Source organism: Myotis lucifugus, unplaced genomic scaffold, assembly GCF_000147115.1.
Source record: "Myotis lucifugus unplaced genomic scaffold, Myoluc2.0 scaffold_161, whole genome shotgun sequence".
In the NCBI taxonomy this organism is placed as follows: Eukaryota; Metazoa; Chordata; class Mammalia; order Chiroptera; family Vespertilionidae; genus Myotis; species Myotis lucifugus.
The window spans coordinates 867,952-894,917 of record NW_005871209.1 but is presented as its reverse complement, the minus strand read 5'-3'; the positions used below and the strand labels follow the sequence as shown (position 1 = coordinate 894,917).

General features: G+C 41.1%; 1 protein-coding gene across 1 annotated transcript in view; it reads right to left on the bottom strand.

The window, feature by feature from the left end:
• Positions 1–26,966, bottom strand: part of KLHL32 (kelch like family member 32) — a 176,647-nt gene that overhangs the window by 75,225 nt on the left and 74,456 nt on the right. The window contains exon 5 of the mRNA XM_023759760.1: positions 8,579–8,677. Coding sequence (XP_023615528.1) covers positions 8,579–8,677 — 99 coding nt within the window. The remainder of the gene's footprint in view (positions 1–8,578; positions 8,678–26,966) is intronic.

Here is a 26,966-nt window from a genome sequence, read left to right as displayed (position 1 = left end):
TCAGATAGGAACTAGGAAATCAGCCTTGTGATGTGTCAGACAGCCTCTTCCCCAGCCACCATGGCCTTGCCCCCTGGTCTTGCCAAATGGACTCTTGAACAGAAAGAGGTTAGGTGTAGGGTCAGCAACAAGGACTTCCAGTCACTAAGGCTGATGTGGCTACAGCCATGAGTAGATGCCTAAACTGCCAACAGCAGAGATCAACACTGAATCCTCAGTGGCACCAGATCCCAGGGCAACCAGCTGCCCTCTGATGGCAGGCCGAACGCATTTCCATCAGGGGAGAGGTGAAACATCTCTCTGAACAGACACGTTAGAGGTTTGGTATCCCTGCCCACAATGATTTTGCCAAACTCACCATGCGTGGAATTATAAAATATCTTTTTTCACCAACAGGTAGATTGCTTCTGACCAACACACGAATCTTACAGAAATTAATGTGTGGCATTCGGCTCCTGTCTGTGAAGTTCCCTGGTATTACCATGTTCTCCATTACCCTGAGCTGGAGGCCTGTTATAATGGTAGAATGGCCTTTTCACTACTCAGTATGGCACTAGGAATGTGGGAATATCCTACAGGGCTGGGATAGTGGCTTCTGGATGTGTACATGCTCTGAATCAGGGACCAGTATGAGGTTCAAAGTTCAGCTCAGGTACAGACCCCAGGAAATCTTTTCTGAGTTGGACCTCCCCAAATGTACACATACTCAGACTAAGTTGGGTTCTCCCACATCACAGTATATCCCTTTGTCATAATCATTAGTATACTTTATTAAAATGATCTGCCTACATATTTTTCTCCCTCTACCCTAAAATTTAAATCTGCCTACATATTTTTCTCCCTCTTTCTGAGGCCCTAAAATTTAAAATGTTCAAGGGCAGAAAATGTCTTATCCATCTTTGTATTCCAAAAAGGTAGCACAGTGCCTATCATATATACAAGTCAATAAATATTTGTTAAAATGATCATAAAAAAATGAATTTAATGGGTAAAGCTAATGGAAGACTGACTTATTAACACAGGGTGGGGCAAAAGTAGGTTTACAATTGTGAGTATGCAAAACAGAGTTTATTCTTGTATTACTTATTTATTAATTACTAGAGGCCCGGTGCACGAAATTTGTGTGGGGGGAGGGGGGGTCCCTCAGCCCGGCCTGCACCCTCTCCAATCCAGAACCCCTCGGGGGATGTCCAACTGCCTCTTGCAAGGGACCGCTGGCTTCTAACTGCTCGCCTGCCTGCCTGCCTGATCGCCCCTAACCCCTCTGCCTGCCTGCCTGATCACCCCTAACCACCTCTGCCTGCCTGCCTGATCACCCCTAACCACCTCTGCCTGCCTGCCTGATCACCCCTAACCACCTCTGCCTGCCTGCCTGATCACCCCTAACCACCTCTGCCTGCCTGCTTGATCACCCCTAACCACCTCTGCCTGCCTGCCTGATCGTCCCTAACCACCTCTGCCTCGCCCCGCACCCGGGACCCAGGATTCCCTCCTCTGGCTGGTCACAGGCACCTGGGATCTGGGCTTCCCTCCCTCTGGGGGGCCACAGGCACCCAGGACCTGGGCCGGCTTCACCGGGGCTGGCTGCAGCTGCAGGGGACTGGGGGCAGTGGCTTCGCCTGGGCCGCAGCCACAGGCGCTGGCACCCAGGACCACAGGGTGTGCGGCTTGTCCCTCTCCCGGGCTGCAGGTGCAGGCGTAGCGGCTGGTGCCTGGGACCGTGGGGTGAGCGGCTTGTCCCTCTCCTGAGCGGAGCCTGGCTGGTCCCCATTCCTCTCTCATGAGCTCATTTGTGCCTGGCTGGTCCCCATTTCTCTCTCCCCAGTGTTGACTATCTGAGCCATTAGGCGTGATGGAGTAAGGGCGTGACAACCATTTGCATATTAGCTCTTTATTATATAGGATTGTATTATTTTCCATATGAACAACTGCTCTTTATTATATAGGATTGTATTATTTTCCATATGAACAACTGTAAACTACTTTTGCTCCACCCTGTAAATTGTCCTCTCATATTGTAAAATTTCGATGTTTTACTGAATGGACATACCATTAATTCTCTTGATACACACTGCTATGGACTGTACTGTGTCCCCCAAAATTCATAATGTTAAAGTCCTAACCCATTATGTAACAGTATTTGGAAATGTGATCTTTGGCAGATAATTAGGCTTAGATGAGGTCATGAGGGTAGGGCCCTCAGGATGAGATTAGTGGTCTTATAAGTTACACCAAAGAGCTTGCTGTCTCTCTACCATGTAAGAACATAGCAAGAATCAAGCCAAGAAGAAAGCTCTCACCAGAACCCAACCATGCTAGCACCCTAATTTTGGATATTCCACCTCCAGAACTGTCTAGGTGTTTAATAAATAAATTTCTGTTGTTTAAATCACCCTGTCTGTGGTATTTGGCTGTGGCAGCCTGAGCTGACCAACACATACTGAGTTCAAACATGCGAAGGAAGGAAGAGATAAGGAGGTGTAAGGCATGATCCTGCCTTCAAGAACCTAGCAATATAACTGGGATCTGTAAGACATTTTCCAACCACGTTAAACCCATGAGGAAATTGATGCAAAAGCAGCACTCAGATACTTGAAGCTTCTTTGAAGCTATTTCAAGGATTCAGTGCTTCTCAAAGTTCAAAGAGGGGAAAATATATTCTTAGTAAAAGATCAGTAAAATTGCCATTTATGCAAGAGAAGAACAATATGCCCAAAATTCTTCCTACGCACATGAGAGAATAACATTCTTAAAATCTTTATATCGGCCCTGGCAGAATAGCTCAGTTAGTTAGAGCATCGTCCCCTATGTCAAGGTTGCGGGTTCAATCCCCGGTCAGGACACATATAAAAATCAATCAATGAGTGCATAAAGAAGTGGAACACAAATTGGTGTTCTCTCTCTCTCTCTCTCTCTCTCTCTCTCTCTCCCTCTCTCTCATCAATAAATTAAACGCACACACACACACACACACACACACACACACACACAAACCTTGAACACTGAAGAGAGAAAATGAATTCTCACAGTTGCCTATTTAGTGTAAGACTAAATGAAGACAAGGGATGACTAATACGATCAGTCACAGAGGAGAGAGATTCAGGCAGGGAGTTGTCCTCCCTCCTGCTCCTTTCGCGTTCTTGGCTTCTGGATGATGAATAGTAAGAATTTTGGCTTTGCTTTACTTGATGTCCAAACGTGCACACTGTAAACAGAACAACACCTTCAATCTGGGGGAATGATCTTTAATGCTTATAAAAGCAGAGAACAACACAAGTGGGGGGAATGAAACAAACCTCTGTTTTCCTTTCGGTGATAAATGCTCTACCTGGAGCACTGGATCCCTTTCCTCTCACATCCCAGCATCACCTCTCTTTCAGGTCACGTCTTTCCCATAAAAGTGCTAAACTAATGCCGCTTAATGACAAATTAATGTCCATGAATAAAAAATACACCTCTAATAGCATGGAGTAATTTGCCATTACAATATCATCATTGGACATGCCCCTGGTTTAATACGATGTATTTAATTCATAACCTAATGAGTGATATATAAAGAGAGGGAGATGAACCCTGCAATTACATTTATGTGAGTCTGTCACCTTATTTGTAAAACCTTAGAGTCATTTACATTCAAATTAGAACAAATGAGTGATTTCACAAAGTGCAGTGATAAATGACCACAGCAGCCCAAGACAAAACTGTATTTCCTGTGGACACATTAACAGTTTCCTATTATTTGTTAAAAATTACAATGCATATTGCCCAGTGTGATGTGAATAATGACTTTTTTACTGATTAGGTCAGAAGACTAATATGTAGCAAAATAAATAATTTTTCTTTTCATTTTTTCTGATTTTTGCTTTAAATTAACTACTGAAATCTGGTGGATTCACACTGCCACCTGCTGCCTAGGAATAGATATTAAAAGTATATTCCCATCAAAAGGAGTTTCTTCATCACTTTGGCAATCTTATTTGGAAAGTCTACTTGATGGGTCCTTCCTTATCAATATATTTAAATTACATATCATAATAAAGGCTGATACTTGGTGAACACAAAGAACACTTGATAATCAAACAATACAATATGCTATTTGCTATTTGAGGGAGGTGATACAAAATGTACAAATTTTCTTTATAAAGCTAACTACAAAAAAAGACATTTTCAGCAAATCACGTTTCTCCTAATGCATCACTTTCAGGGGCTACAACACCAAGTCCAGTGGTCAGTACCCCTGATCTTAGCACAGTGTGTGTCACCAAGGGGAGGGTGTGTATGTGTGTGTGTGTGTGTTTTCCTACTCCTGCCCCTTGATACCATTGAAAGGAGATGACTGAAGGCTCTGCCTGTCACCAAGGATCTTCCCTACCTTGTCATCTCCCCTATTGGCAGGTATCAACATGAATGGAAGGCCTTAGGGTCCAGGACACAGCAGGCTAGGGAAGATACTAGGGCAAGCGAGAAACAGGCCTAGACTTGGAGACGAGGCTAAAGACTTTTGTAGATGAAATGATGAGTTTGAATGGTGGTCAGGGGAGCAAGTGGAGGTTTTCAGACTGGATCAACATCCTAGTTCTGAATTTCAGTTTCTTCATCTGCAAAAAGAAAACAACACTGACCCGCCTTAAGGGATTACTTTGCAGAGGAAAAATGGGAATCCTTGTGCAAAACACAGTATAAACAGCGCTCCCAAAATGTTGGTTCCCTTCCCTGGGAAAGATAACGATGGCTTTGGGGAATGTGGTTTGGCATGGACAGAGGCTAGAAACAAGCAGATCCCTAGAGGAGGTCATGAACTCATCATAACCTATAACCAGCAATGGTGAAAGTCTAAAGACTTTAGTGATGGAGAAAAGGATCAGGTCTGAGAGATATTTGGGAGGTAGAATCAACCCATCTTGGTGGCTGATTGGATATGGTGGTGAGGAACCTAACACTATGTCCAAATTTCTAGACAACTAATGGATCCATGGGACCATCAATAGAGAAAAGGGCTGGTTTTCTCATGTTAATTTTGAATCCTGTGTGATATTTAGGTGGAGATGTTCAATTTAAAAAAAAGGCTAGAAAAAATCAGAGTTTGGGAAACAATCTGGATTCAAAAGGTTTGTAATGTTTATCTGAGGGATTCAGTAAACCAGTAGACACACTGAAACCACTTCATGTGCAGAGATTCCTTTATGAGATTTAAAACAGTGAGTGGCATGTATGAACACATGTACTCTGAAAAGCAAGGCATTCCATGCATTTTACTGGACCCATTTTAAAGACAATGATTGCTGTTTAATGAATTGATGCATCTTTTGATGGACTTTTTAAAAAGATCACAGTGGACAAGGAAGAGGAGTAGAAGGAGGAAAAGGGAAGGGAGTATTCACATTTTATTTGGGACTGGATCACAGATAGCAGATAAAAGCCTGACAGGTCATGCTTATTAGTATACTAACAGGACAGTCTACATAGGACAGTCCTATGAAATTTCACTGCAAAGAGGGTGAGAAAGGATACAAACTTGAGGAGTTGTTTGCAAATACCTTACCTTGGGATGATGGGCTATTGTAGCCCCTGTCCACCCCAACCCCACCCCCATCAGTTAGCATCATTTTCATTGCTCATCTGCCTGTTTATTCTACAAACATGACCGGCCCTGGGAGAGAGCCTGGGGACTAAAAACTAATCAGGTGAAGGCCTCATAAGCCTGGAAGGCGAATTCAATGCCTGTCCTCACTGACATAGAAGGATATTCGGGGTCCCTGCCCTCAGCAGTCTCCCAGAGGAGACACAAGACCAAGGAGCCCACACAGTGCTCTCGAGGTGCCCTTCCCTTTGCTGGGTGGTGGGGGGAGAGCAGCATCCATGCATATGCAGAAGAGCTTCAGGCCAAGGCAATATCTGGTGGTTAGGAGGCTCAGGGAGACTTGGGGTGGGCGTGATTCATTGAGTATCAACCAAGGGGCTCTCCTTGGACATGCTTTTTAATGAGCCCTGGAGGACAACAGGAAGTACAGGAGAGGGGTCTACCCTTCACACTTCTGGAAGAAAACCAAAGAAATGATGGTAATTTGAAAACAACAAGACAACACCAGACATTTTAGTGAGGAGAATGGCTTCACAGACTCCTAGTCGAACAAAGTACTAAACAAGGACGGAGATTACCCTTAATTGATGGAGCATAATTTCTAAGTATGTTTTAAGCACTGAAGATTTTTCATTTTAATAAAACATTTTTATACTCAATAAAATGGTTCTATATGGACTCAAAACTCAGTTGAGCAATAATACAAAAAATGTAAATAAGTATTATTATAAGACTGTGTCAAAATATAAAAGCAGACTGACCCAGTCTGGTCATTTTATAATCCTCAAGGAAAGGGAGGGCATTTATTTTAAAAGACTAGCATAATGAAGGTTTCTACATACACATGGTTTCAGTTCTCTTAGAGTCAAAGTTTCCTTCCACACATTGGACATCTTGCAATGGTCACAGATAAAACGGAAAAGTAAAGTTACACAAGAGAATGAGATGAAAGCATATTGGTGAAAAGAAAGTGAAAATTTCAACCACTGTTCAAGCAAGCTAATAATAAATGATGTGTCCACAAAATATATCTGTATGCAAGCTATACGTTTTCCTCAGCAAAATAATAAACTGCAAGAATTAAATTACAAAGCCCACAGTCATTTGATATTTCAACAAATTCATCTGATGGGGTAGGGGAAAATATTCATGATCTTCTAATGTTTGTCTGGAATTCTCATTTATAGAAAACTAATATATAGGTGCACACACAACTGTATAGACACACTATTTTAACATGCATCATGATAAGCAGCAATAACCAAACTTTTGTCAACATATATCATTGATTATACCTGTCATTAAAAAAGTGAATCAGGTGATGCTGTTGAAAGTTTGAGTTACAATATTTGATGTAGAAATAGCATATAAAAGTAATTTCAATTTCACAAGTCTAACCCACACTTTTGAAGTCAAGTAACCTTTCTACATTATTCCCATTTGCTACTTGCAGAAAGGGATTAAAAATAGCTCTTATAGCTCTCCCATATCACCCAACAATACTGAGGGGAAAAGAAAAAAAATAGTTAAACATTTACGATTAGATTAAATGAGTTGAGATGATAAAACTTTCATATACTGTATTTGAGTTGTTCCTTAGTTGAACACGGCTGACATCCCTCACACCATAACCATAGGAAGCACTGGTTCCTACCTCCCAAGGTTGCTGGGAACATGAAATAAGATGATGTAGCAGAAAGAGATTTGGAAACTGCCTAGTGAGTATCAGAAGTCAATAATCAAGGCCATATTTAGAATTAGGGGAAAAAATTAGGAGGGAAATAAAATAACTGAGCAGGAAACAAATAAAATTTTTCTATTTACTAATCTCATGTCATATTCACAAGGATAGCAGAATTAACTTGTGTGGATTTATCATTTTTTAAATTTTATTTTCACTGTCTTCATAATGCTGTAGTAAATGTCAGCAAAATTCATACAAGTTGGGGAAATGGAAGGATCCCAATACAGGGAATTATTACTGAACTCTCTGTAAAATATCTTACACTATCTGCCCAAGAAGTCCCCTATCTTCCTCCTGAGCCAAAGGGTTTTCATCCAAGAAGAAATAATGGTCCTTCGAATCAGAAAGGCCTACCACTCATCAGCCATGTCACCTTGGACAAGTTGGGTGCGTTTTGAATCTCTGATTTTTCGCCTATAAAAATGTGCAAAGAGCCTGGCTAGCATGGCTCAGTGGTTGAGCATTGACCTATGAACCAGGAGATCGCAGTGGATTCCTGGTCAGTGCACATGTGTGGGTTTTGGGCTCAGTCCCCAGCAGGGAGCATGCAGGAGGCAGCCAATCTATTCTTTTGTATCACTGATGTTTCTATCTCTTTCTCCCTCTCCTTTCCTCTCTGAAATCAATAGAGGTATTTAAAAAAAAAGAAATAAAACAAAATGTCTAAAGTTGCCGAGGACTGAAGGTGAAACACTGGTGTGAACTCACAGTAGGCTTTTTTCTCCCTGCCCCTCACAGAGCCTTCCTGACCACCCCAGCAAATCAAGGGAAGAATGCACAGATCACTCATTTTTCCAGCATTTATTGCCTAGGAAGTTCATGTGCTAATTAAATATACACTATGACTTTGTGATATATTAGCTTCTGTTACTGAATTCTTAAAGGACTATCCAACTTATTGTGCATTTGTGGTTATTCCATGTGGAAACCAGACAGCACTGCTTCAAATCATGATCTGTTCCCGCATCATCTCTCCGGCCCTGGCAGTGAACCCTGTGCGTGGTTGGTGAGTTACTCTACTGCCCAAGGGTGGTGGGGATCTGGGGTGGGCAGGGAGAGTGGAGGCCATGAGCTAGGACATGAGAGCTGCAGCTGGCTCCTAGGAGCTCTCAGCTTGTGTCCTGGAGAAATTCTAGCAGCAGAGACCACATCCCTCCCCCATTCCATTTTACCTGTCAGTTGGTGGGGTACCGCCTATAACGACAGAGGGAAGGAATGTGAAGGGCATGTTGGCAGGATGCTAGCTCACATACCTGGATGAGATAGTGGGAACATAAACTGAGGAGCTCCAACAGCTGCAGGTGGCTGCCAGCGGCTAACACATCCTGGATCACACCGGGCTCCAGCAAAACCTGTTATTTAATAAAAAGAAAAGTACCAGTTACTTAAAAATTAATACTAGCTTAACATGGAAAATAGATTGCTATATTTAAATTGCCACTTCACATGCTCTATCTGAATTATGGAAGTCAGTTCTTTCCCACATTCTGATTAACAAGCTGTGGCCCTCACTCTAACAGCATACTTCTCCTTTCCTATACTCATTTCATGTGTGTAAGGCTCTGCACCTAACAACTTGTTTTTGTAGGAGTATATAACCATTTGCAAAGAATAATATAATAGTCTTAAAATTCACTTGTGATGTATGTAATCTCATAATAATATTTAAAAACAAACAAATTTTAGTTTTTCAAAGTATGTTTCAGAATTTCGTAACAGTATGATTAATAGATATTTTAGAAATAAGGGCTTATATGTCTACTTGCAATATGAGACCAGAGGTGATATTATTTCCTTTTACTTCTAAGTCCAGCAACAGTAAATTTCAACCATACACTTTCATTTTTCTCAATCTCCGATTCTCTAATATTTTCTATTTCAAATGAAAGATGAAGAAATAGCATCTTTATAACAAAGACATCACAGAGAAGTAAAACTTCTTAAATATACTGGTGATATCAACTCTTCATTTTTTCTGGTTAATTCCAACGTTGTGTCTACTGCTGCCACTCCTGAGCTACTGAACAGGGCTAGAGAAAAGCCCACAACCACGTTGGCTAAATTCACTTTACATGGATGACTGCTAGACCCAAGAAGGCCGTAGTGCTGCTCCCAACATCTTAACTCATTTCCCATTGCCCAAGCCCAGTGGTTCCCAAAGTGGAGGCCCTGGACCGGCAGCATCAGTATCACCTGGGAGCTTATAAAAATTGTAAATTCTTGGGCGCCTCCCCAGACCTAATGGCATCAGAAACTTTTAGGGGGAGGCCCAGAAACTGGTGCTTTAACAAGGCCCCTGGTGGTTCTGATGCCCAGGGCAGCATGAGAAACACTGATGTGGTCCATTCAGTCCCATTCTGCTTTTTCTCACATGTACCTCTCTCCTCCATCCTCTTCTTACTCAAACCTCATGATCTTCCACAGGCTCTCACCATCAAACCTTCCAGCCACCTACCCATATCTGTATCAGCATACAAATATGCCATTCACAACAAATGTCCTCAGGAAAGTTGTCTAATACTACTATTTGTTCTACGACATCCTCTCTTGAACCCACCCCTGTTGAGTTTTATTCACATTGTTCCTCTAAAAGTGCTCTTAAGGTCACCAGTGACCTCCAAATCCAATAGTCATTTCTCAATAATTAATCTTATTCAAGTCAACAGCAGTTAGCAAAGTTGATTGCTCTCCTTCTGGAATGATTCCTTCCCTTGCTTCTGGCACAGTGCTCTGTTTGTTGGTTTCTTGTACTTCACTAACCACCCCTCTCCATCTCCTTCCCAATCTGTAAGCTTTGGAGATGCCCAGAGCTCCATTCCCAGATCTCTCCTTTCCTCTCTCTACTTACTCTGTGGATGATTCATGCAACCCCATGGCTTTAAAACTATTTATGCTCATTACACTCAGGTTTGTTTTTTCAGCCCCGACCTCACCCTTGAACTCCAGACTATTATGCTTATGATGTATCACCACATGAATATCTAACAGACAGCTCAAACTAAACGTGCCCCATTCTGAACTCTGATCCTCTCCACCAACCATCAATCCTGCTCCTATCTCAACCCTACCATCGCAGCAAACAGTTGCTCTCAGTGATTTAGGCTAAAACCCCAAAATCATTCTGGACTCTTCTTGTTTTCCTCATATCTCACATCTGATCCATCAGCCACTCCTGTTGACTCTACCTTCAAAATAGTTCCAGAATCCAATCACCACTCAGTACTACTTCCCTCAATATCACTCTGGTGCAGCGGTTGCCAACTGGTGGTCCGCAGACCACTGGTGGTCTGTGAGGTCCGAAAGGTTGGCAACCGCTGCCTAGTCCAATCCACTGCCTTCCTAGATGAAATATAATAACCTCCTAACGATTGAACTGTTTTCTCCTTTGCCCCCTCATGCTGTTTTTACTAATACCAGTCAAGTTGATTCTTTAAAAACATAAATAAAATTATGTGACTCCTTTATTCAAAACTCACCAATGACTTTTTACGTCATTGAAAAAAATCAAAATTCTTCACTGTAACATAAAAAATTCTTTGAATACACTGAGGACCCTAGTGTTTACAACTAGCTGCTTTCTTTGCCAATCACTTGCTCATGTCCTTCACACCTCTGCTCAAATATCATTTTATATCATCTTCCCTGAGAGGCCCTATCTGAGCATGCTAGGTGACACAGAACCCCACTCTCCAGCCCTCATTCCCTTATTCTGCTTTATCTTTTTCACAGCATTTACCACCTTACCATTTAGTCCATATTTGTCTATTTGATTCTTTTTTTGTTTCTCCACTCAAAGGATAGAAGATCCAGAAGAACAGAGACCTGATTTTGTATCCCCAGTGCTTAGAACAATGCCCAACACATAGCTCTCACTTAATATCAGTGAATTTATTTTATAACAAATTACTGATAAATTAATTTCTAAGTATATTTTAAAATTCAGAATTAATTTTTAATCTAATTTTAATTAGTCTAGTCTGTTAATTAATTTAACCTAACAGAAAAGAGGGAAAAGGACTATAATCTTATTCTGAAAAGTCTTTATAGCTCCTTTTCCTTCTAGTCAGAAGGAGAAGCCTGCATTTCCCCAACTCCTCCAGGAGAGAGGCTTTGACTGACAGTCAGGAAATTATTGCAGCTCCCATCACAGGCGCAAGAATGTAGTATATTCTTGCAGAAGAGGCATGGCCTGAGGCACAGAATGGGGAATAGATGGATTAGAAAGGTTAGGCTTAGCCTTTAAATCCTGTCAGTTGCGCTTATTACACACGACTGGCATTCATGATAACCTCCCAGGCTCGGTAATGCCAAACACAAAGGCAGATATCACAGAGAGACAAGAGGAATATTCCTCAGCACGTGCAACACGTCCAGCGGTCCCCCTTGGAGAAACCCTCCCATGAAAAACCCGGCCAGGATGGTGTTTGTCTTTGCTTTACCGTTCTGTAGTTGTTGTTTTTCTCTCTCTCATTATAACGTACGTTTTTCTAAAAGACACTGTATCACAGAAAATCCCTAGGTGCTTTTAAAGGACCCACTTTGAAAAAAACAAAAAACCTACCAGGAAAGCTGGGTCTCACTGATGGAAACAGAACCAGTGTTTGCAAGCGCCAGTTGCACTAGAGTCTTTTCAATTCAACTTTGTTGATCTTTGGTGACTGGTTGTTCTGATGTATTTTTCCAGAGAATGTGTTTGGGCAGGAATACAAAGGTTCGATATCCTCACAATTCACAGTATCGTGAATTTGTCTGTCACCTGCCTAGGATAATTGGCTGAGGAAGAGCCTCCTGCAGAAGGAAGGGGTCTCAAACATGCCCATGTAGGGAGGACAGCTGAGCCAGTCCTGCAAAGCCTATGTGGGTCACGTCGAGGTCTTTCAGAAACAAATGTCCATCAGCATCTAGTCTGGCACTCAATGCAGGACAGATGGGAGGACAGGTCACGTGAGGACCACCTACAGGGAGGGAGGGTGTCCCCAGAGAGTTCAGAGCAGAGTGGAGGAGCGGAAGCTAATGTTTAGTATCTTGACACATCCTGTCACTCATCAAACTGGAGGAGCTTAGCTCAGAGGGAGGCATCAACAACGGACAAAACATGTCTGAATAACAACAGAGATCAAGAAATATAAGATGCTAAAAGCCACGTGGTCCAGGATGCAGTGGGGAAGGTGAAAAACATTACAGACACCTAACTGGGCTGGGCACTGCCTCTGCTCAATGATGCTCACCTGCTCTAGTGGAGACGGGGCTGGGGTTTCTCCAGGTTAAACAAAGAGGTTGTGATGCAATCTCAGGTGGCTCACGAGTACCTCTTGTTCACAGGGCCATCTGCATGGAATATTATCTCCCGGCACCCACTCCTATCTGACCTCCAGGTGGCAGAATGCAGAGGGGCTGAACTTGGAAGAGAGGAACTGGACAATGCTAGCTGGGGAGCTGACCATCTCATGGTGGAACCTCCCCTGCAGCTTATGGCAAGCTAGGTCATGTGACCCGAGGAAAGGTCCACAGCTGAGCCCTACCTCAAATGCTGAGACTCCACTCCTTTTGATCAACTTGGGATAAGACCTGGCCGGTGGATGTGGTCAGGGTGACACTGGCTGGTGTGACAAAGCAATAGAGGTAGAAGCGACAATTGCAGTAGAAGGTGGTGGTCTCTAAAGTTACCAGTGAGAATTATTACATCAGAATTCAGTCATGAAGTGGTCCCATTGCCCTGCTGGAAGGAGGCACTCTTGAATACTTAGTCCAAATGTGTCCTTAGTGAGTAGTTGAAACTGTGCAAACTCTAACGAAGACCCTTCAAACTGGAATGAGTCTAGGGCTCCTGGTTTCAGTTCCTCAGGCAGGACATGGGACCCAAAACAATGGAAGAGGAGGAGTCTCGGGTGACATTCTGCACAAGGCATGATGAGATAGGCCACCTCCACCAATGCCCAGACCTCACCTGGCTGACTCCGGGAGGGCAGCGCTAGGACTGATGTGGTACACAGACTCCATGGCGTCCCCGCCATTCCTTCTGCAGCTCCTCCTCCCACATCACTAAGCGTCCACCCTCTCAAATTGGTCTTGTTATTCTTTTCCTTCTCTTTATTTTCCCTCCCACTTTTATGTTGCTTCTTAAATTAGTTGCTGGTAGGGATTTTCTTGAATCGTCATGAGAAGTCGTAGGGTGACCTTTTCCTCCACCCTTATGAACAGTAAGTCAGCTTCTTCAGAAAATTTTATATCTCAAGTCTTCAAAGCTATCTTCCTCATTTCTTGCTTTAGGAAACTTTTATTTTTTTATTTTTTGTAATGTATTTTTATTGATTTCAGAGAAGAAGGAAGAGGGAAAGATAGAAACATCAACGATGAGAGGGAATCATTGACTGGCTGCCTCCTGCACGCCTCCTATAGGGGATCGAGCCCGGGCATGTGCCCTTGTCCGGAATCGATCCCGGGACCCTTCAGTCCATAGGCTGATGCTTTATCCACTGAGCCAAACCGGCTAGGGCCCTTCAGGAAACTTTTACATTGATTACTTCTGGGTTTGTGGATAGAGTAGCCTGAAGGAATTGAACATGTTAAAGCTAGACAGCTAAGGTCTTTACCAAACACACAACTGCACACAGGAACACAAGCACTTCTGTAAGTACTCTTCAACTGCAAATTAAAGGTGGCATAATATTATTTATGAAAATAAATGAGCACATTTCCCCTCTTTTTAATATTTTGTTTATTTGGGATTTTTTTTCTGTATAGTAAAGCAAAACGTCAAATTATCACAATTTTGAATTTATAAACCATCAAGTAAATTAAATACAACTGAATAAATAAATGTTAAATGATCATATATTCAAGACACATAAAACCCTTTGCATAATGCTCTTCAAGAGAATTCTGTAAACAGAACATGAACCATAAGATCTAGCTATGAATGTAATTTTTGTTTCTATTCTAAGTGTAAACTAAGGATATTTTTATCCACAAGGTGGCGCCTATGTTTAAAGCAAAAGAATTTTATCAATTATTCATGTACAGCACCTCTACCACTGACACCTTAAGTTTATTTTTAGGAAAGAAAATTAATCAAGTAAGGATAATAAAACATATGAAATCTATTTTAAAATGTTTCTAACATTTGAGAAATGTTCATAAATATTTCTGTTGAAATGCTTGATTTAAGCAATACTGATTAGAATTCAGTAGTTTTCCATAAATCAGGTCCCAATATTTGAATGTAGTTCAAACTTTCTGTCCTTGTATTTACTAGTAGAAACTCTCATGATGTGACCCCAACCCACTTTTTATAACTGAATTATAATTCTGCATCCTTAGGTCCCTCTGCTAGAGCCAAGAGTCCACTGTTCACACTCAGGCAATACCTTTTTCTCCACCTTGATAATCTTCATCCTAACTTCTTCAATATCCATATGTCAAAACCCTACCCAGTCTTCAAGATTCAACTCTAAGTCCACCTCCCATACAAAACTCTTCAAGGTCTTCCCTCCCTGCAACCTCCAGCTGGGATTAACCTCCTGGGACTACAAACTACCACAGACATTGAACTAAGCCCATGGGCTCTAGGTCACTCTGCCTGACTTTAAATCCTGGCTCCTATACTTATTGGCATAATGAGATTGGGAAAATGATTCAATTCTATGTGCCCAGTACAATGAAAACAATGTCTATCTCAAAAGATTGTTTTAAGAACTGAGAAAATGCTTTGTATCACTACAGCTGTGTATGGCTTTGTGTCAACAAAACGGCTTAAACAAATATGGGTTTTATTTTTTCCACAATACTTGATTAGGCAGCCCGGCGTGCAAACAAACCAAGCGCCTTGTATTTTCCTATGTGGCTAATCTTAGCCTATGGTTTCATGGCAACAAAATAGCTGCCATATCTCTAGACATTGCATCTCCATTCAGATCAGAAAGAAAAGAGGAGGCAATAAAACAAAAACCTCGTGCCAGCTAAGTCTGTCATTACTTATCAGAAAACAACAGGTTTCCTACAACCACTGCCACATAGACTCCCATTTACATTTCACTTGCCAGGTCTAGGCCATGTGACTACCATAGCTGTAAAAGAACACAGGAAGTTGACGTTTTATGGCTAGAAGCACTACTGTCTCCAATCTAATTGGAGCTCTGTACAAAGAAAAAAGAGGAAATGGATGTTGTGTAGGCAGTCAGAGTGTAGACTACGGCTCATAACACTGTTTCTACGATGGTAAATCGGCAATAAATGCTAACTATTATGTTTCTTTTTCATGCAGCTAAGTGTTTTTGCCCTGAATGAATTATGTGTGTGTATCTTATCTCATGTTTTATCTATGAAAGCTGGATGGCAGGGTCTATCCTATTTTATGTTCATGGCTGTTGTACATCCTGGAAGAGAACCTACTAGAATTATTTAGTAAAATTCACAGGTTTGAAAACTACAGTCCCTGAAAGAAATGTTAAAAGATGTCAAAAGTGCTTTTCCAGCGGTGACGACCTCCCCACGACAACCTGCCTCTCGCTAAGGATCTCATCCCTCTCCAGAAGAGGAGAAGAGGAAACACAAGAAGGAGCGCCTGGTGCAGAGCCCCAATTCCTACTTCATGGATGTGAAGTGCCCAGGATGCTATAAAATCACCACCGTCTTTAGCCAGGCGCAAACGGTAGTGTTGTGTGTTGATTGCTCCACTGTTCTTTTCAGCCACCAGGAGGAAAGCAAGGCTTACAGAAGGATGATCCTTCAGAAGGAAGCAGCACTAAAAGCACCTCGAATCAAGATGAGTGGGGAACATCCCAGTAAACATAATTTGGATACAAAAAAAAAAAGATGTCAAAAGCCTTCATAGGGGAGCCTGGTCACATGCTAATCCTCATCAAGGACTATCTAATTGAAGGTGCTAAATGAAGGGACACTTAGACATTTCAACTAATAGTTGTAATAATGTATCCACGTAAAGGTGACCGTTGTGTTGTGTTGTATATAATACATTTGTGATTTGATGATTGAGCCCTAATTAACAAATTTTTCTAGGGGGCTTCCTTCCAAACACAGTAAGAACACTTGTAAAATTTTTGAATCTAAAAGATTCAAAATCAAATGTTTAAAAGTACTACTTCAAGCCACTTCCTTCTCCCTTTTCTCCCCCTACAGGCACATATCCCTTAACCTCTAAGGGACCCCATGAGACTTGTAACCAGGGCCCCCTCTTCTCTGACTTCCCAGTGGGACGAAGCAGCCCAGCCTAGGTTCTCCTGTTACTTCCATGCCCTTCCTTGTTTCCCTATTCTAAGTGAGTTTTTGCTGCAGCCAATACATTCTTATTTGCTTTTCTTAAAAAAAAAAAAGGACTAACTTATGTTCAATTCATTAGAATATGAAAAAAAGAGAAAACCAGATTTGATTTTCAGAATATTTTAAAGACTGTTAAAAACCACAAAGATAAAATAATAATTAAAATATCCTAGTAAAGAAAAAGAATGGTGTAGCCTGGCCAGTGAATGGTGTAGCCTAGCCAGAATATGTTCAGTGTAGCTCAGTGGTTGAACATCAACCCATGAACCAGGAGATTGGGGTTTGATTCCTGGTCAGGGCATATGCCCTGGTTGCGGGCTCCATTCTCATCATTGATGTTTCTATCTCCCTTTCCCTCTCCCTTCCTCTCTCTTAAAAAAAAAAAAGAAGTTATCAATAAAAAACATAGTTTTTTTTAAAAAAAAAGAAAGGTGTAGATATCACTTTGAGATTCTATTATCTTCCTTCACATGTTTACACAAGGTCATTTGGTTTATGTGAAATTCCTACGGTTACAGGCAAGTTGCAGAAGCATAGCCTAGCCTTCTCTAAGATGCCAAGAAGAAACCTTGGAATAGATGAGGACTCTAACATTACACTACCAGGAAAACTGGTAATTTTTGTTATCTTGCAATAATTCTGTTTATTACCATTAATGTGACTTAAAGAATTTTGCAGTCCATAGACATTACCACTGAAACCAGTTCTTCCTTTTCTATTTTAGGACAATTGGAAGGATGAGGATTAAATACTCTATCTAGGTGCCTGAGAAGAGAGGGAAGAAAGAAGTCAAATGGAATTCTTAGCTGTGGTGTGATCAATGCTGAGATAGTGGTCGCCGCAGGGTGCTGTCACAGCACTTGCCTGGGGATGCCTCACTTCACTGAAATTGCAAATAATTCTTCATATGAAAAAGCTGGGTTCCTTCACATTGTCTGAGCAAGCCCTACTCTTTTTTTAGCTCCTTCTCCATTAATGTGACTTTGGCATTTCAAAGCTCTGAGATTAATTGTTCTGTCAGCTAGTCATGTCCAACACAGTGTTCTTCATTATGTTTAAATTAACAAAATATATTATTTAGCAAAATGTAAAGATAAATTATATACACTTACATCACCTTTAAAAATGGCCTCATTATTTGAGAAAGCAGAACAAAGTTTTGATAGTTTCTAACATTAAGAGAAAGAAGTGGTCCCAGCAATTAAATACAATGAAACATGATGGTCATTACCAGTTATAAAAAAGCCACATTAATTATTAAGGCTTACTTTTATAACTAGTGCTCTTTCAAGTGTGATGAACACAGGAGGTTTCATCCCATAGAGCAGTGGTTCTCAACCTTCTGGCCCTTTAAATACAGTTCCTCATGTTGTGACCCAACCATAAAATTATTTTTGTTGCTACTTCATAACTGTAATGTTGCTACTGTTATGAATCGTAATGTAAATATCTGATATGCAGGATGGTCTTAGGTGACCCCTGTGAAAGGGTCGCTCGACCGCCAAAGGGGTCACGACCCACACGTTGAGAACCGCTGCCATAGAGCTTTACTGATGAAGCTGGGCTTCTCCACACAGACCTAGTTTCTTATAATGCTAGCATGAGCAGAGAAGAAAGAAACACTTGGAGTGCGGGAAACGAGTTAAGTCGGCTCGCGTGAATTGCGCGTACTCCGCGGGAGCCGTCTTTAACTCGGTTCATATAGATTTGCGGTGGAGTGCGGGAAATGTGTAAACTCGGGCCGATTGTAACTGCGTATTACCAAATATTTGTTTGTAATCCACCCTTTTGGTGGATGGAACAAAACCAAAAGACAGAGCCATCTTATATTTTGGCGGGAAATTCACCCGCACTCCAAGTGTTAAAATACTGACAGCCAAAGATGGAAGGTCTCTGAAAAAATGAATAGGGTTGAAGCCATTGTTCATGTGTAGCTGGCCACTGCTGTGCTACTAATGAGTGCCGGAGCAGAGGCAAAAGCAAAGAGCCAAAAGGAATGATTGCACTGTGGTGCAGTCCATGCTGAGAGAGCGGTGGACACTGGGTGTTCAGGAGCACCTGGCTGGGGACGCCTCATTTCATGGAAGGAAGCTGTGAAGTAATTCTTCCTATGAAAACTATACCATTAATATCCAGTAGTACTCTACAAAGGACTAAGGCTCTATTACTCATTCTCTTATCTGAACTAGTGTAACTTTTGGAGCATTGAATATCCTCGGGTACTTCATTATGCTCCATACACAGTAATAATTCAGGCCCCTGGTAATCCATTTCTAACAAGTGCAATAGTGTGTTGGTCTGGCAATTGGAATCACTCTGAGAAAACATTCCCTGAGCATTTTTTTCATCAATCCATCCTTAACTTCTAGTAAGTCCTAGTACATGGTAGGTGCTCACTAAGTACTTGAACTACAAATGGATGGTTTCTGTGAAGTACACAAAGAAAATAAATATTCACAAATTAATTTAGGACATTCAATGGATATCTTCTTAAAATATAAATCTTCTTAAAAATTATGTTTGGCCAGTTATGTTTTTATCTTGAAATTAACCACAATTTTGCCATCAATTGGTTTTCTTTTAAAAAATCTTCTATTTAGAATTGTAAAATTGCCATATACTACTACTTCAGACAGATACTGAATGCTTCCAGCAGAGGGCTCAAGAATTCTATTTTAAGGAAAGAAGTTTAAAAAACTTATTATCCAACAGCAGCTATTATAAAACTCTTTCAGAAGGCAATTCACACACACATTACTCTTGATCAAGTAATTCCAGGTCCATAAATTTATTTAAAACAATCCAAATAAAAGGAAAAAATGGATTATAATAACATGCCATTAGTTACATATTATGCATTTATGGATGTTTACCTAATTCCAGAAAAGAAATTGAAGTAAATTATAATAAAAAAAATCTATATATAATTACTTAGGAATATGGGAAAATATCAGGGGAAAAATGGACAGATAATATACAATGTGTAAGTAAGTGAGAATTTCGGTGAATATTGTTTTTCACTTTTATTCTTGTTTATGTTTGTGTGAACATCTGAGTGATTTTTTTCATTTTCAAAGATGAAAAATGTAATTTATTTTTATAGCATTTGTATGTCCCATATTTTTAGTGATAAAAATAAGGATGGAAAAAATTTAGGAAGGAGGTGAAATGGCTTATTTATGGAACAACTTAGGAATTTGGAGACATTTCATGTTTGTAGGCAGAATGAATGGGGTGTAGCATTTTGTTCATGCCTACAGATAACATTTAAATACCCCCGGGATTCCAAAAACTTCCAAACAGAGGTCCCAAATCTCTTTATTTACTTTATTGATTTACTCATACTCTATCTCATTTTGAGAAGAATCTGAGGTATCAATGCAAGCATTTAAAATTAGGAACATAAGTATTTTGAGTTAAACAACAAATACTATGAGATTAGAAGAGGATATTTACATATATACATATATGTGTATATATACACACACACATATATATATATATGAATATGAATATGTACTCATAACTATTAAAAGTAAACCACAAATGTGGCCCTAAGCACCCTAGCATAGAAACTAAAAAGAGAATCATGAAATCTAATACAAGATATAAAAATATAAAAATACTAAAATAATCCTAGCTAGCTTCCCTAGGCCCTGAGATCTAATGGAAATGTTCCTGCTGACATTAAAGGTATCATTACAATCTACAGATGATGTCTTATAGGATTGTAAACTGAAACCTATATAATTTTATTAACCAATGTCACTCCAATAAATTGAATAAAAATAATTTTAAAAATCAAAGAATATCATTGAATGACTATACTTTCAATACCATCAAAAGTGTATTTTTTATAGAAAACTACATAAAAAGTAAAAGTTAATAAAAAAGAACCTTAAAACCCAGACATTCTGTTTTGATTTTATACCATGATCCAGGTATAAAATTTAGAATAGCTGAGCGGTGGTTCTTATTGATAGCAGCACAACTTTCTAGGGAGCAATTTGGAAATTTGTACAGGTATTTTTGGTTGTCCCAGGAGGCGGGGACACTACTGGCATCTATTGGGCAGCAGCCAGGGATGCTAGATGTTATGCAAAAATGTAGGAAAAACCACAAAGAATTGACTTATTGCACATTTGAATGCCCTGCTGGACATGCACATAAGTACAAACAGTTTATAAAAATCTAAGCCCAGAATCTAACTCTGTTTCATATATCAGCACAATTTTGTGTGTGTGTGTCAGGACACACTAAAATTTCCAGGAGTGCTACCACAATAAAAACCAAGAGAAGACTATTGTTTTGTTTTGTATGTAATTTGACTAAGAGTTGTTCACTATTTTAGAAAACCATGTCCCCTAGGGCATGCCTCTGTGGTATCTCAGTTCCCAGGAAAGCATTCAGGTGTCAGTCTGCATCTGTATGCAGTTGCCCACCTGTCCCCATGGCCATTCCACCTGGAGGTGTAGATAGGTGACTATTTCATTATGTCTTCTGAAAGGGTTCTGCCCAGACATTTACATACTGAAATAAACATTATTTTTATTGTAATTTCTTTCCTTCTGTTTGTTCTTTACATATCATTAAGGCATGCTTATCGATAGGGTAATTTGTGTGAGTAGGTTATATTATCTAAAACTTTCATTTCAGGATAGTAAAGGTGGCCTTTTTATATTAAGATCTAATAGATGAGGTTGAGAACCACCAAATCAGATGGACAGACTGCATATCTTCTGGGAATCCATTATGTATATAATTTCTCTCAAATGAACTTTTAATAAGAGCTCTCCAGCAAACAGGCTGAGGCTAGGTACAATCATTCTGTTACTGAACAAGGGAAAAGTTCATATCCTTAAAGAGGCTTACATCTTCTTATCAAAAATGGGGATCTAATCAAGATTCTCCACTAAATAAACTGTCAGTCTCCCTCCACTCAGGTGATTTGATGGAGCACCTGAAGAATTTCCTTAGAGAATAACTTTGAGTGCAGATGATCAAGAAAGAACACAATTGTAATGATTTCTCTTTAGAAGTATTCCAAAACAGGAGTTATTGAGCAAATGGCTCCTCGAACATAACAAAGAAAAAACCCCAAATGGACACCATAAAATATAAAATGCTTGGCTATAGAACTTGGTGCCGAGACATTCAAGAGAAACAAGTGCACATCCACCCCCAATTACCGAAGTGGGTTGGCCTTCTATTTTGAGTTGCTGGACATTAGCTGTTTCTATTTTGAGGGATTTCAGCTAGGAAAGGACTGATTGTTTAATGCTCCACTCCGACATAAAACCATTATCAAGAGCATACAGGAAAAACTCCCCTTCCTATTCCCTAAGCTGGCAGTAGGGTGGGGTTGGGAGATAGACAGAGTTGAAAGGAGAGTGGAGAAAGAAGGGCAACAAATCCTCCTCATTTGAAGGGAGTTTTATACAATGAAGACACAGTTAAAAGACAGGGGCACACCCATCCTTGTCATCTACTATTACTGTATCTCAGATATTCAGAGACCCTCCCAGTGTTACCAGTAGGCATGCTCTATTCACAAGAGCTCAAGCACCTTGGCCTGGAATTAATGCCAAGAAAGATGATAAATGCTATAAGAATGCTGTTCAAATACATTTTGTTTTCAGTAAGTGACTGACTTCCACAATGTCCCAAAGGAAAATATCTGCCTACAATGTGACTATTACTCAAGCAGAATACCAGACTAATAGAAGAGAGTCTGACTCCATTTTGGATGTTCGACAGCTGACAGCTCTGAAGCCCCACCTCTCCCTCTTCCCTGCTTGCCCCACACCTGGGGAAAAGTACAGGTAAGTCCAAGCACTCTGCCTCGGTGCTGGAGGGGGGGTTCAAACCACGCAAGTCCCTGCCTTTGTGGGGAACCTTGAGCTCCACCCCCTAACCAGAATAAATGGTGAAGCCGGTCACCCCTACTTTCCCTCTCAGGTCATGCTGGACCTGCTTGGGAGCCTTGTAGATTATTAGGGAAATTCTAGGAAACATTATCTTAACCAAAATAGTGGGTTTATTACCAGATTGGAAAGCTGATGTCAGAAGTTTGGCCACAGTTACATTCCTCCCACAGAGATATTCCAGACATTGAAGTGCTAAGCAGATAGCTTTATAATTCCTGCAGGATAAACTACACCCCGGGTACACTGGGACCAGACAGCACATGCAGATTTAATGAGAGAGAACAGGCTGGCATGGAGTAGACGCTCCTTTAGAACAGATCCTGTCTATAGGTGGGAGCCCCTCCCACATGACTGCCCTTGGTCTGAATCAGCTATTCTCCAGGAGGAGCAGACAGGCTTTGGGCTCCGTGGAGTTAGTTTAGGATCCTCCTCTGAGAAAAGCAAGCTTTTGAGGGGTCAGTCTGGACCTGGACTTCTAAAATATCACTTCTCATTTTTTCACAATAAACGACTAGGTTCCCAATCCATCCTTATCACTTTAACCACCAACCTATGTCAAAGGCTTATTATATTTGACATCTTGAGAGCCATAAAAATTCCATTTGGCATATGGTTTTTGTCGTCAGTCAACACTGTCTATGAAACCATGCATGGGAACGTGTGACATCTTCACCCCCAAACAGCAAGCAAATACATCTGCATGCTTGTTTGTTTCAAAAATCCATTGATAAACAGAAAATACCTCCAAAGGCAAATAAGGTAGAGTTTCAAAGATCCAAGAAAGCAAAAAGTCACTGGTGGAACTGAAACTCTCTCCATTCATTTTATTCCTCTTAAACTTTCTGTGTCAACAACCCAGCTATGGACTCTGACGCATCTCTGACAAGAAGAACGGGAGAGAATTGATTCCTTTCTGCACAACTTAAATATTCCTAGTTAGAATGCAGATTTTAAACTGTTCCCTGTAGGGCCTGGGGCACAGTGCAGGTGCCGTGGGGGGCCTTTTGGCCAGGCTTCTGCAGGTACTGCCAGCTGAAGAAAGGACTCTGCAGCTAAAATGTTCAAATCACTGACTATCTTAACACTGCTCCCACGAAAAGCATTTAAGAAAAATTTCTCCCAGATTTGTTCCATGTCAACCATTTATTCCAACCAGGTTATGTTTATAAGTAAATCTGATGGGGACCTTTTCCATGCAAACTGACACATCTATCCCTCAAGGGATGGTCCACGGGAAGACAGTTCTCATCAAGATTCCTGTCACTCTACAGCCAGGCCTGATGCTCAGGTCTCCAAGGGAAAGTATTCTGCTCTGGAGAATAAATACAGTTTCAATGATCATCAAAATGGAATGCTACCGTATTTGCCTTATCAGAGCTAGATACAAAAAAATCACATGGAACATATTAGAGAATCAACTGAGAAACAGGAAGAAAAACTTTATAATGTAAGACCATGAAAATTAAGGGACAGTTTCCTTTAGTTTTGGATTTCATGAGCATTTTTACATGACCAAAATTATAGCTTTAAAAAAAAGTTGTTTTCATTTCCAAAGACTTCAAACATTAATATTAATGGTTACACAAAATAGCTCTGTGAGATGGTGCTAGCGCATTCTCTGAACCAGGGAAAGCTAATTAGGATGGGTGTCCCCACAGAGATTGGTTCTTCCATGATGTGGAAGGAGTAATTGGATAATGAAGAGAAAAGCAAGAGGACAGAGATACCAAAGAATCGTTTTTCTTCAGATGCTCAGAGACGGCACAGCTGCTCATGGCTGACCAAGCTAGCAGTCCCTGGAGATGGGAAACTTTAAAGGGACTACAAATGTCACTATCAGTTGGTACATAGTTCTCTTTACTGGGTTTCTGGAATCTCTCCATCAGGCTATAAGGGGTGGAACAGGAGGACAGTTCTCTGAAAAGTAAGGGGAAGCTAACTAGGTTTAACATGGAAGGTATTTAGCACAGGACTTGGCATACAGTCTCTCTTCCTTGGTGTCCTCATAGCCAGAGTGCTAAACAGTGAACCTCATTGTGGTTCTCGGTCCTATTGGCTTCCATTTTGGTCCAGTAACTCAGATTCCTAGAGGCTTATTCCAAGTCCTTTGGGGCTGGAAGTCCTTCCCTTTCGGAGCAGCACTCTTCTCTCTATAAAAGGGTCTCGGTTTACCTGCTCCTCGTGGTCTGGCTGGGCTTTCTTAGCAACCTCCGCTTGCTGACCTCTTGTCTAGGATTTCTCCTCCCGGGCCACATCTCCATCAGAATCCCTTTTGCCCCCTTCTTCCTGGTGTCTCTTCTACTCAGGACTGGTCTCAAACACGAATTAATTCTTGGCCAGAGTTGGAAAGTGAAGAGATTGAGGGAGGCCAGGGTAACAGGGTCCTCTTGCCCACAAGAGTTAAGTGAGAGCTTGTGGGTGTTTTTAGGTTCACCTTTCTCCCTAAGGCAGATCTGCCCAGTGACAGTTCACATCACACCATTTGCTTTCGGCCTAGCTCCCAGCCCGCCTAGAACAGGGCCTGTGGAGCAGCCTGGCTCCTCTGTGTATGGCTGTGCAAGGTCACCATGGGGGCTCCAATACATCCTGGGCTCTGCTCAACCTGCATCCCAGGCAGGGTGTGCCCACAGATAGGGCATGTCCCTAATTAGTGCAATGGCAGAGTGTGTGCTTGCTCAGCCCTGTGATAAGAAAAGTGCATGCATTTTCAGAGGATGAACTAGCATTAGGGAAAAAGTTCACTTTTTCTTTAAAATCTCCTGGGTGAAATCTGTGACCAATTTTCAGAAGGCTAGGCTTTAGAGCAGTGTGTAGGAGGAACATGCACACATCTTGCTACACTGGGCGACATTCATTCATCACACCCACTCTAAACTGCCACATCTCTCCCCAGACAGCAACAATTTCCAGACACTAGAAATACTTACATTTTATACTGTGCTTACTACAACTGACTAAAGGTCTACTCAACTGTCAGTAGAAATGATATAGGTAGAGAAATTCAATGTTATCCCAGATTTTTACAAGTCTAATGCATAATGTTCACGATAGTAAAAAACAATTAACAATTTGAAAAACTATGAATTTATCCACACTTTCATATTCCAAATTCTTTGCTTAGTGTTAATTTCAATTCCATAGTAAGAGAAAGCAGCTTTTTACATTTCCTAAGTATACTCCAATTTCACCTTTTGCCATCATCTGTGTCCATGTCTCAAAGGGAAGACAGATTTATTATATACTAGAGGCCCAGCGCATGATTAAATCATGCGTGTGTAGCGTCCCCTAGGCCATCAGGGACATGTCTGCTGCACCATGACACTTTGCACGCTCTGGGACACTGTCGGCACCCCGCCCTGCCCACCGTGAGAGTCGCTGCTCGTTTGGTCTTTTATGATATAAAGTCATTGGGTGTTTAAGAAACCAAACTGCCATAGATATTGTCCAAGGAACACTATAGTAACCTCCACGCTGCAGCAAAGAATCATCACATACAGAATATAGAGCAGCATCTCAGAGCCCTTGTGAACTGATGCTGGAAAGGCGTCCAGGTTGAGAGAACCCTCCAAAGAGTTCACTCCCTTGTCTGGCCAGTGTGACTCAGTGGTTGAGCACCAGGATGTCAGGGTTTGATTCCCCGTCAGGGCACATGCCTGGGTTGCTGGCTTGATCCCCAGTAGGGGGCATGGAGGAGGCAGCCAAACAATGATTCTCTCTTATTGATGTTTCTATCTCTCTCTCCCTCTCCTTTCCTTTCTGAAATCAATTAAAAAAAAATTTTAAAAAAGAGTCCACTCTCTAAAATGTCTAAACACTTCACCTCCTTCACCAAAGTATAACAAGTATGACTTAACATTTTCTTAATGACATAGCACATTAAGAGAGAACAATGGCGTTGAGGTGAAGAGAACTGGGTTTGACTCATAGGTCACTATACACTGGAGAAGGGTCTCAGTCATTCACCCAACTTCCTGGGCTTGTCGTGTTATGATGGGATCACTGCATTCTCAGGAGCTGTCGAGGTTGGTTAAAAACACACATAAAGTGCTCAGGGCAGTGCCTTGGCTCTTGTAGGAGGTGCCCTATGAAATGCCAGCCCCCTGCCTGTCCCCTCAGTACATGATCTGAACAGTGGAGTTATTATGTGTGCTGCAGGCTTCTCACCCTTCTGTGGGTGCGCATGTCAACAATGAGTCACTGGGCAGAATAAATGCAACTCCAGGTCTTGCCCTAGGATTTGCTTCTTCTTTTTTCTTTTTTCTTTTTAAGCACTAATACCAAATACCTAACTATATATTTTTCTCATTTGGCTTTCTTTCTCCTCATAAAAGTGGAATATGAGCATATGACTTCTAAGAAATAGGATATGGCTGCCCTACTGCAAACTTCCTCCCTCTTCCCAAGCAGTGTTTTCCTTTCAGAATGCCAGCTCCCC